This window comes from Quercus suber, unplaced genomic scaffold (genome assembly GCF_002906115.3).
Source record: "Quercus suber isolate HL8 unplaced genomic scaffold, Cork oak 2.0 scaffold_81, whole genome shotgun sequence".
Classification (NCBI taxonomy): Eukaryota; Viridiplantae; Streptophyta; class Magnoliopsida; order Fagales; family Fagaceae; genus Quercus; species Quercus suber.
Genome location: NW_027069546.1, coordinates 496,758 through 509,161, shown reverse-complemented (window position 1 = coordinate 509,161; position 12,404 = coordinate 496,758). Strand labels below are relative to the sequence as shown.

At 31.5% G+C, this 12,404-nt stretch overlaps 1 protein-coding gene across 6 annotated transcripts; it reads right to left on the bottom strand.

The window, feature by feature from the left end:
* Positions 1 to 4,128: 4,128 nt before the first annotated feature.
* Positions 4,129 to 10,708, bottom strand: LOC111987087 (ABC transporter G family member 1). 6 transcript variants are annotated; one of them, XM_024018792.2, is made up of 10 exons: positions 10,236 to 10,380; positions 9,980 to 10,116; positions 8,986 to 9,236; positions 8,430 to 8,509; positions 7,802 to 8,272; positions 7,448 to 7,534; positions 6,978 to 7,103; positions 6,691 to 6,891; positions 6,426 to 6,512; positions 4,129 to 5,052 (listed from the first exon to the last, which is right to left on the bottom strand). In XM_024018792.2, the coding sequence occupies exons 3-10, from the start codon at positions 9,206 to 9,208 to the stop codon at positions 4,378 to 4,380; spliced, it is 1,950 nt and encodes a 649-aa protein (XP_023874560.1). In that variant the 5' UTR covers positions 9,209 to 9,236; positions 9,980 to 10,116; positions 10,236 to 10,380; the 3' UTR covers positions 4,129 to 4,377. The 6 variants fall into 6 exon arrangements, with proteins under 6 accessions (XP_023874560.1, XP_065629906.1, XP_023874561.1 ...); XM_065773834.1 differs by having other exon boundaries at positions 9,941 to 10,060; XM_024018793.2 differs by having other exon boundaries at positions 9,980 to 10,060.
* Between the last annotated feature and the right edge of the window lie 1,696 nt (positions 10,709 to 12,404).

The following is a 12,404-nucleotide window of genomic DNA, read 5'->3' as shown; positions in this document are numbered from 1 at the left end:
AATTATAATTTTTCCTTTATTTATTTTTTATTTTACTGTCAAGATTCTTATCTTTGATGTCTTCCACGGAGTTTTAACGTTTGAATTCCATCTCTATTGTTGACATGTAAATTTAAAATAAAATAAAAATAGTTTCAAAATTGGTTGTAGTAAAACATAAATAGGTATAAAAAACTATGATTTACTAAGTTTTTGTAAAATATATATATATATATATATATATTGTTTTACATATGTATTGTATTCAAATTTCAAATGAGAAAAATTAATTACAATTTAAATCTATATGTAGTTTAGGGGTAGTAATTAATTCTATACTTTTAAAAGTTAAAAAAAAGAATTAAAACCTTGAAAAGGAAATTAAGGTGATTAAGATCTTAATCAGCTTAATATGATTTAAAAATCTTTGAAAACATTAAAGAAAAAGAAACAAAAAAGAAAAAGAAAAAAGAAAAGTGATTGCCAAAAATATAAAATAAAAACAAAAAATTTCATCTCATCCAATACATTACGCAATAATTCATTATATTAGACCATTCATATATATTATTATGACTCATTAAATGACTGTAAGCATTTAAAGAGATAATTAATTAAAGTAAGTGAAAAAAGAAAAAAAATAGAAAAAAAAAAGTATCATAACATAAAAAGGAAATATATTTTTTTCAAACCATAGAATAATTTTTTTTTAAAAATTTTATTGAGAAGGAGGGGAAGAAAAGTCTTTTATATGCAGGTTTCAAACATTTTTTCTATAAAAAAATTTAATTAGATAGTTAGATATCTAACTTTGTAGCTTGAAACCCCTTGATCCCCCCGATAATCCTCCAAACACTTGATGCATAAACACTCAGATGAATTAAATTCTCAATTGAAAGAGAAGATTATTCAAACATATAAAAGAAAAAGAAAATAAGGATTTTTTTTGAGAAGATAAAAAAAAAGGAAGTTAAGATTGTACTAACATATAGAGATGAAAGCTGAAAAATATATTAATTATTTCAGAATACGAGAAAATTAAATTACGCAGAACAATTCACTTGTATCAATAAAAGGAGTTGCACTCTCAAAAGATGTAGTGTGCTGCTACTTTTAAGAAAAATGAGGGGTGATCTCATTTTAAGAAATTTTAAATTTCTTTTATATATATATACACACACACTCACATTAACCTTACTTTATTTTACTTATTTGTTCTCATTTTTCAGTTTTTGATACGATTTTTTTTTTTTTTTAACTTCAATTAAATTTTTTTTTTTTTTTTTAACTTCAATTAAATATAATATACTAAGCAACCGACAGTCTATCAAATAGAAGGAAGAAGATTAAAAAAGTGGCACTCGTAGTTCCATATCATGGGATGAATCATTGGAGAAATAAATTTAGCACACCCAAAAAGAAACTCATTCAACTAAAATAGTAGATAAAAACAAAACTATAAAGCAACCAACACTCTTACCGGAGGCAAAACAATAGTCCTTCAACTTCAAGTTTCAACTTTCAACCTCTAAAGTCGAAAGCATATACAATTACACATGAACTGCCACTACAAATCTATAACCTAAGCTAAAACTTGATGTATTGGAAAATGGAAAGAGTGTAAAAAAAGAAAAAAGAAAAAAGAAAAAAAGGATGCAATGAATTTTCTCTACAATTGGTATATCTTCACTACTAAGTTTGCCATGGATATTGGTATTTTCGAGTCAATTTTTGAGAGTGATGTTATATGCATGTGTTTCGACCCGATCGTAATTGCATGTAGGTTCTCATCTTGATTCCTCGACCATTGGGGCATGCGATAGTGATCCATGGAGGAGGCTCATTTGTTGCTTTTTGTGGTGTCAAAGCTACTGTTTTACTTTAGTTTCTAGCAAGGTCGGTAAATAGATCTATCAACGGCATGTAGTTTTGGAAAAATTATTGAATACTCTAGGAGTACCATAAATGCGTAATCCTCTCCTTTTACATAAATTGTGAGTTCTACCATGAATTTAATTAGTATGATTCACAATTATGTGAGAGGGAGAATATGCATTTATGGTATTTTGAGAATGTTCTATAATTACCCGTAGTTTTGACATGTGAAATGTTTGGTTGGAGAAACCGAGAAAAGTACCCCATTTCATAGATATAGCCTCCAATGTAATCAATTGGAAAAAGTTTATAAGTATACACATTATTAATCCATTTTTGGAAACATTTTATAGAGAATTGAAAAAGCTGTCAAAAAAGTTAATAACTTTTTCATTTTTCATATAAAGTTTTCTAAAATGGTTTGTGTACATTAGTAAAATCCTTAATAGTAATTCTTTCTTACTTTCTTCTCAATATATATCATGTATTAGAGTATCATGACATTTAAAATTTTTAAATAATGTAACATTAGATACACTTTTGAATTTATAATATTTAATTTAAACCATAAATTGATACATTTTAAATGAAGAAGATCGTTTTTCATTGTTTATGTAAGGTTGAATTTATTCAATCATGTGTTGGCTTTATTCCGTGTCAAATTTGCTTGTAATTTCAGCAATTAGATACCCTATATTTAGGTGAGAATTATGCATGGGTTGTGTGTGAGAGAGTGTGAAGAAAAATCAAGATGTGTGCATTCTGGCACACGTGTGAAGCATGCAGGGAGTTGAAAGGTCACAACAGCTGGAGCACTACAGAACAAAAAGTACAGTCTAGCCTAGAAGTTATCTTACGACTCAAACTCATGACTCGTTCTAGTCGCGAGGTCAAGTCGCCAGAATGCTCTGTTTAGATGAAAACTAACTTTTTACATTCCTCATGTACCCCACTATAAATATTCTTATACCCACGAAATGTAGAGAGCTTCCAGAGAGAATTTTGAGAGAGAAACCCTAGAGAAAACTAAGATTGACTCATCCACAATCTTAGACATTTGATTCTCCAAATTCCTTTACTCTTACTCTCTCCATTGACATTTCCTTAAGAGGTATATTTGCTAAATTCTTATCTCACCATACCTATATTAGTGAAGAGGTATTTTGGTGCTTGGGAAGCAGTTTGGAGATGACCAATTCACTTGGTTAATGCAATGAGCTTATTACGGGATCTGGGAAGCTAAAAAAGACACAGTTAGGCTTAACCTTGTTAGAGCAAGAAACTTGAAGGGCTTAAGTGCATTGGGAAGATTAGGCTTGGAGGGTTTATTACTATTTGTGTATCCCAATTTTATTCTTTAGTGGATCATTTGATCGATTGGAGAGTGGCAGTGAAGTTTTTCGCTGAGTTCTTCGGTTTCCTCTTCGATAACATATGTCGATGTTATCCTTGTATTTGCATCTTTCTTCCCTTACTCTTTAACCATTAATTGCTACTGTGTTTGTGATTAATTATGTGTTAAAGTAGTTTACCAAATTGGGTATTGCTTATATTTCATATTTCGCACATATATTGTTTGAATATAAACTTGTGTTGGTAATTTTGTAATTGGGGGTCTAAACATTCATTAGTGTTTTACACACTAATTGAACTTTCAGTTTATTATTTTCAATATTCATGCATGGCATCTTATAAGACATTTCTCTCACAACATGTGTGATCTACACATGATGTGAGAGGGATGTCTCATAAGATACCTTCGTGATACACATAGGCTACAACTTATTGGTGAAACTAAAAATTTAATAAGATTAAGAGAGGGATATTGGAAGGGTTTTTTTATTTTTTTTTTAATTTAATTTTTTTAAATTTTATTTCCTTCAAACAAGAGGTTGTAATTGTACTTTTTTTTTGGGGGGGTGTGTGTGGATGATTTAGATAGTTACAATTGGAGAAGAGAGATTTGAATCCAAGATGTTTTCACTAAAAATATCAGAAGGTGTCAACAAAAATAAATCTTATGATTTAGTAATTTGTTATTTCAGCTTGCAATAATTATACCTAGGATCATGATTGTTTTACATAAAAAACTTCTACACTTGTGCTCATTGTATGTAAAATGTGGATATTCTTAAAAAATATGAATATCTATTTTTCACATTCTACCCAAGCTAGGTGTATACAACATGCGTACACCACTAGTGTGAAGTAATAATTTTCCCTTTACCTAAATAATAAATAACAAAAATTAAGTACACCTTACCATTAATCACCTAGCTTAGAATTTCTTACAATCAAATATCAATATGAATTATAATAATACACCAGCAATTTTTGTTGTTGTTGAGAAGGCATGATAATAATGCACCAACATAATTGTACTTCTATGATTCGTTTCATACGCTACAATTGCATAGAAATCGAAAACAAAAAACCAGTAGTACCAACAAAATAAACTTACTTTGTCATTTGCCCATCATAATTTTCTAATAGTACCAACAAAATCTATGTTCTGCTTCAGAGTCAAACCGAAGGTGCAGTAGAGGGATTCACCATGACCTGTGTTGTTTGTTTAGGAGGAGCTGACATGAAAGTTGTAACAAAAGGTTTTATCATTTCAGTAGTCTTGATGAAACCCAAGAACAAAAGCCGATACAAAACAACCATTCCTAGCAATATTGCAAGATCAACCCACTTAGAGTAACCCATTTCCATTTGCAATTTATTTCTCAAAATTTCTTTACCACTAATGTTGGTTGGTCCTCCGGCTTCATCTATAGAAAATGTTAGCTTTTCAAACTCGTTCTTGAACAATCCTTGGTATGCATACTTGTGAAAGCTTATGTAGTATAACGGGTATTTCCAAAATGGCTTGAGAAGATCATTTGGATATCTAAAGATTCCACCACCTAACATCATGAGTCCTTGAACTCCAGCACCAGTTATTATACCCATTAAAAGATTAGGCACTATGCTTGCAACAATCATCATTAGGCTCTCAACTAACATCATGCAAGCAAATATTATGGCAGCAAAGAATAGAAAGTGTTCAGCTCCTTTTTGAAGTCCTGATGGGTAATAAGCTATTGCCCCGGGAATCAGTGAAATCAATAACAGGTATGGAACAGCAGAAAATGAGTTGCTTATGATGAAGGCAGCAGTGCCATAGTGTCCATTTAATCTTTCTCGATCAAATACCTGGATAAATGGGAGAAAAAAAAAGATAGAACATATTTGAGTATGACATCAATAAATTGTCAATTAGAATATACTTGAGTATGACATCAATAAATTGTCAATTTCGGTTGAAACCAGGGCTGTGTTTGGTTGAGTGTAAAATATTTTCCGAGTGTAAAATATTTTCAGGTGAAAATATTTTCAGGAAAGGAAAATATTTTCAAGTGTTTGGTTGCATTCCAAAAAATACTTTGAAAAATATTTTCTAGTATTTGGTTGTGTTGCTGAAAATGCTCTAGAAAACCCATTTTTATCATGTTTCTCACATTTTCTTACGATTCAAACAAATATTATTGTAGAGAATCAAAATATATAAACAACACAAGAAACAAAAATCAAAATCACAAGACCAATCGTGAGAGAGGGACAGAGAGAGATTGGTTCGTGGGTGCGACTCGCCGGTGGATGATTGGTGATGAGGGAGGGGTGGATCAGTGATGAGGGAGAGGCCCGGCCTAGATGGCGGTGCCGTCGATCTCAAACGTGGGCTAGTGGTCGGTGACGTTGAACGGTGACGGCCAGGTCGCCCAGATTGGGAGAAGAAGCGTTGAGGAAGAAGAGAGAGAAAAAAAAAAAAAAAAAAAACCTTGGTTGGTGCGTGATCTGGGTGGTGGGGGCAGCAGTAGGGGCGGCACGATCTAGGCTGGCCAGAGCTTGGCTGGCCGGAGGAGTGTGCTCTCTCTTCTTGCTCTCTCCCTCTCTCTCTCTCTGTCTGTGAGGGCTGGAAACCATTTGAAGGTAAAATAGAAATTGAAATTGATTTTCGGCTTGAGAGGGGTATTTTACAGTTAAAGCTGAAATTAATTTCCGTTGACCCTCTTTTCCTGTGCTTACCAAACATATATAGGAGTGTAAAATAATTTCTTGAAACCCTTTTCAGCCAAAACAAACGGACCCCAGTAGTTAGAAGGGAATATGTAATGATACTAGCTGAGTGATCAACATAAAATTGAACTACTGCCACTTTCCCTCCTCCAAAGTATGGAATTAGTTCTAATGCCCTCCAAATAAAACAATAAAATCAAACATTTGAAAAGAAAGGATTATTTCTATTTTTTAATATAAGAAATTATATTTAAAAAAAAAAAAAAACTACATTGTTTGAGATACTTAATGGCATATCAACCTATCAATAAAAAAAAAAAAAAAAAAATCACCTAATGGACATTAAAGAAATGACTGTATAGAATAAGAGGATTAAATTAATTTTAGACAAAATAAAAAGCCTAGTCCAAATGCAGTTTAAAAGAGGTAAGTAAAATCTATGTGCATAAAAATAGATTAATACTTGCTTCAAAAAAAAGATCAATACTTAAATTACAAACAAAACAAACCTTCATATCTTCCACAAAAGAAGGGAATCCACCAATGGTCATGAAAGTTAAGAATGAAGTTATAAACATGATCAGTGAACCTCTCACCTGAAAAACCAAAAAAAAAAAAAGAAAAAAGAAAAAAAAAGAAAGAAAGGGTACAATGATTAATTTAGCTCTTGAATTGATCCTATTTTGCATTATGAATCAAATATTGATTCTTACTTTCTAGCCATGTAGAATAAGCAAAAGGAATTTTCAATCTCTCTATCTCTCTCTATCTTACCTGGATTGATGCATAAGCATAACTAGTGCCAACATCATAAAAGACTGTGGCTAGGCCTATAGCTAATGCAACATAAATAGCTAGGCGTAACCAGTAATAGCCTATATCACGGTACATGTTCACAAAAGACCTTCTCGTAAGAACAAGACAATGAGTAACAAACCCAGCATGGTTTCTCTTCTTCTCTAATGCTCCCCAATCCTGAAACCAATGTAAGATTCAGTCATCAATTTAGGAAAGATTTATGTAAATTAAATTATAAGATTTTATTGCTTGAATTTCATTACCCGTTTACATATTTCTGATACTTGTCTTCGAACTTCTTGGTGAATTTCAGATGATTTATATGACCTTGTAAGAGAGTTAATTGCTTCCTCTGTTGGGATCCCTCCATCTAAAGCTTGCTCAAGATCCTACATTTTTTTTAGTGAAAATATTTGTTAGATTTATGAGTTTGTTTTTAAGATTATGGTAAGTAATTAGGCAAAATTGAAAAAAGTGTTCTATCTATAATAATAATGGAGATGTCTCCATCTATTTCACGGTTAAAATTTTATGTTATGAATCTAACAATGTATTTGTAATTTAAAATTTATAATGACCTGATACTCAATACATATTTAGATTGAGATTTACAATATCAAATAAAAACCACGAAACAAACCATTTTAAATGGAGAAGATCATTTTTCCTCAGTGAACTAGCTACTTAACATATTCTCCAAAGGGTAGTCCTATATGACTAAAAATTCTCTCACCTTTCCAAAATCCTTGTTTATGGTTTTAAGGAAGTGATCAGATGGATTTTGGAGAGTTGGGCACGGAAAACCTTTTGTGGCAAAAAACTGCAATGAATTGAAACCAGGAAAGTTTAGTTACATATCCCAAACACCAAGTGAACATTCTTCATGAATAAGTTTAGGAACATAATATTTTTCTCAACTATTGACATAGCGTGTTATGATTAGTGCATAATAAAATTAAAAATGGTGAACCATGTGAAATTGATGTTGCTACAATCATAATATACCATGTCAATAGTTAAAATAGAAATATTGTGTCTCTAATATCATTCTATGCTTCATAGACATTAGAAACATTAGAGACCTTACCTCAGTTGCTCCGGAAGTAGGACCAAAGTAGACTGTTCTCCCAGATGACAAGAGGCAAAGATTGTGAAAGACTTGGTAGACCTCACTGCTGGGCTGATGGATGGATGCAATTATGGTCCTTCTAATTCCATCCCTTTTATGAAGGCTAGCAATTCTGCTCATGACATAATATGATGCTGCACTATCAAGTCCACTTGTAGGTTCATCAAGGAAAAGAAGCTTGGGCCGTGTCAGGATCTCTATGCAAATGCTCACTCTTCTCTTTTGTCCACTACTAATGCCTTTGGCTCCCGACCCACCAATTCTTGTGTCCATGGCATCTTCTAAGCCCATTTCTTTTATTGTTATGCATGCAATTTCCTTCTTCTTTGATTTTGACATGGAGTCTGGCAATTGGAGCTGAGCCGAGTAATACATGGCTTCTCTCACAGTTAAAGTTGTCATCAAATTATCATCTTGTGTTACATATGCCTATATTTATGTAAAAATTAAACTAATTAGTATGTTTTAATGGTTGAAAAGAATTGTTTGATAGCTGCTTCATTTAATTCCTTTAGGAATGATATAAATTCTCTTTGACTTGAAATGGAAACAGAGATATATTTTTATCTTTTAATTTGTCTCTTACCGATGTTCCAAAACCCAGTTTCTGTTTAAGGCCATTGATAAGAATTTCCCCTGATTGCCTTGTGTTTGAACCTGATCTCCCTGCCATAAAATACACCTTATTGGTTCTCATATGCCTAATGGAGTGAAACTATTTAAAAAATATATTTCAGCTCTCAGAGAGAGAGCCCTTTGTCTTGAATCTGATATCAATATAATGAATTTGGGAGAAGTTAACAGATATTCTAAAAGCATTGGTTTAGACATTTTATAAAAAAAAGGAAAAAACATATATTTTTTAAACTTTTTATATTTTTCACGAAAATTGTATCAAAACTTTCTTAAATGGATTTATTAACAAATGTTTTAAAGACGTCCATTAACCGAACAATGATTTTTGATAAAATTGTAAATGACATATCATAATAAGATAATACAACTAGAGATGTCCGAAGAGTTTTTGAGATAGTCACAAACACATCTTGTCTGCTTTATTACTAGATAAGACGTGAAAATAGTCTGAAGGTGTAAAATAATATTATAGTAAATGAAAAATTATGATATATATAAATATATACCTGCTAATGCATCAAGGAGGGTAGACTTGCCGCAACCTGAAGGCCCCATTATGGCTAAGAGCTCGCCTGGTTGTGCATAACCAGTCACACCCTCAAGTATTGATTTTCTACCTTCCTTTCCATTTGTAACAGTCACCCACAAATCCTCCCATGTCAAGAAAACACCAGTCTCCTCTGGCACCATTGTTCTAACAATGTTTCCACCTCTGTTATTGCTTTGCATTGGATGAATGATTTCCGCTTCTAAAAACCTAGCAAGAGTTGTGAATTTTTTGTTATGTTAATGATTTCTAGTACTATTTGGTAGAAGAAGTGAAGCCATGGGCAACTTCTTAGTGTTTGTGAAGTGGCCGAGCCAGAAATTTATATTTGGAGAACATAAAATTTGACAACTAATTTTTTTTTTCTTAGTGTATATATTAATTATATCCATTCTATTAGTAACATACATCTAATTTAATAATCAATATACAAGTTAAATACTTTATACATCAAAACCCAAAAATGTAATATTTTCTGAATTATCGTCTTTCTTTTTTTCTTTTTCTTTTTTAATCTTAAGAATGAGTCAATAGTCCTAAACTTGTACATAAACCTAAATTTTTCACATTTAATTATCATCCATTAAGTATTATGACTAAGATTAAAAAAAATACTAATAATTTAAAGATTTCTAAATAAAAGACAAACAATCATTCAAATTTCAATACATAAATAAATATCTAATAAACTAGAACCAAATATATGTTATATTATTTTATCTATAAATTAAATGATAAAAAATAATATATTTTAATCAGGTACATTTGTAATGTTATGATATACTGTATTGATTATTTGAAGAACAAATAAACAGATTATAAGAGGATTAAAAAAAAAAAAAAAAAAAACAGATGATAAGAGATGAGAAAAGTCAAATGAAACAAAATGAAAATAAAATTAAAGTAACACACACTTGCTACAAAAATGGAAAGTGGGAGCAGTCTACACGTACGGCTACCCAGTACTCGCTTTCGTAGAAATGATTTTGACCACACACGTCTTTGTCCAGCGGAGGAGGATAAGGATTGAGGGTCTTCAATTATTATTCACATGCAAACATGCTTCATTACATTGTAAAATGACGAAAAACTAGAGGAAAGAAAAAAGAGAGACAGGCGGAGCAGTAAGAGAATGAGAGTTAAGATGCCTGAGGCTGAGGGAGACAGAGAGAGCGAGAGAGAAAGACAGAGAGAGAGAGAGAGATTCACCCGTGGTGTGTGGCGAATCAAAGCCACCTTGCTGTTTTGCTCCTTCAATCTTTCTGCTGCTGTGACACAAGTTACTTCTGGAGAATGTTTTTTCACCTTTTATTCGTTGAGATAATTGACAGGGAAATGCTATCGATCACAATATTCTTATAATATTTTTATCCTCAATTTTAAGTGGTGAGTTATACTGTATTCAATTTTAATTCACAACTTATATTATTTTTTGACTTATCCGTAATAGTTAACAATAATTTATCAATTAAAATTTATTATGAAAATATTGTAGATGCAATCGGTGTCTACGTACAATTATTATTCACGTGCAAACATGCTTTATTTCATTGTAAAATGACGAAAAAGTAGAGGAAAGAAAAAGTAGAGACAGACGGAGCAGTGAGAGAATGACTGAATGAGAGTTAAGATGCCTGAGAGAGAGAGAGAGAGAGAGATTCACCTGCGGTGTGTGGCGAATCAAAGCCTCCTTGCAGCTTTGCTCCTTCAATCTTTCTGATGCTATGACACAAGTTAGCTATAGTGTTTTTAACCTTTTATTTGTTGGGATAATTCACATTATGTTTACAATATTTTTGTATAATATTTTCAAAATAAATTTTAAATGATGAGTTGTTATTGGATATAATTTTAATCCACAACTTATATTACTTTTTGGCTCACCTGTAATAGCTAATAATAATATGTCACTTAAAAGATGTAAAAATGTTATGAATATAACATTCCGCTAGTTTGTGCCTGTGTAATTTCTAGACAATAAGCTCAGTATTTATGAGTATGTGCTTAGTGACAGATAGCATGAGAGGATGATTTGGAACTGGAAGGACTGCTAATAGAGCTTAGTAGTTAGTATAACAATGATGAGAGTTAAGTCCTATTTATATAAGCATGTGCTTCAAACTTTAAAGGTTCCAATAAAAAAAAAAGTTGTTTGGATATTACAAATTTTTATGATATAGAATTTACAAAATATTGTGTCATTATTTATAAAAAAATAATTAAAATATTTATTTATTAAATGATTAAACTTTGCTAATTACATTCATTGTCACATGATAATGTAAGTTTTATGCATAATAACTTTAATATATTTTCTAATGAAAAATAGCAATAAAATTTAATATTTGCCAAAAAACCTTATTACTTATGTAGTTGGCAGCTACCGACCTCACTTTCAAATTTTCATTAAACCAAAAATCCAAAATCCAACCATATTTGACGCATAAAAACAAATGCAAAACCACTTGCAGAACTGCCCATGCCTGTCAATTTTTAGTTGATAAGATTTGAAAGAAAATTGAGGGTTGTCAAGTCAAATAACTTTTAATTTCTGGCAGTGTCACTTTAATTAAATCAACTTGTTCCGGTGTATGTTATGAAAACAAGTCTTTTCCTTCAAAAAAGTTAGTCGGCACAATCATTGTCATACTATTAGTTGGAGCTAATAGCTACTCCCAAAGAGGCTGGGGGTTTCTCATCAAAAAAATAAAAAAGAGGCTGGGGGTTTAGGCATTAAATCAACCAGACATACTAATTTGGCTATGAGCATGAACCAAGCTTGGAGGCTTAGGAATAACCCAACAACTTTATGAGCTTAAGTGTTAAAACAATCAATTGGGAAAAGGCTAGTTTTTCCGCATGCCTACATTTTTGATAGCGTAGGGAATTTCAAAGCATCTCATATTTGGAAAGTTTTGCATTTGGGAAAATAATTAGGCACTTTTGCAGATTGCAGTATAATGAAATAATTTTTTTCTCTCACATTTATAGTAGACTCTACCATAATGAGAAAGAAAGGAATACCATTTACTGTATTTTGAGGATATCTAAGGATTACTTTGAGAGTACAATTGCTTTACAAAGGTATAAGATAGATAATTGATGCTGACATGGATAATAAAATAATAATAAATATTATTTAATTGTCAAACAAAAACAACAAATCCACAGACATAAACTTAAACTAAACCCAAAAAATTCACCGTAACCAAATTCTAATTCAAGAAAATGAGGGAAAGAAAATTTCAGACAGTAAATCCAACCCATCTATAGTAGATCTGAAGAGATTGATGGAGGTAGTGTTTGTTATAGTCATAGAAGTAGAGCCTGGCGGCTCTATCCCAAGCCACAAGGTTTCGTGACAGTGACATGGTGGAT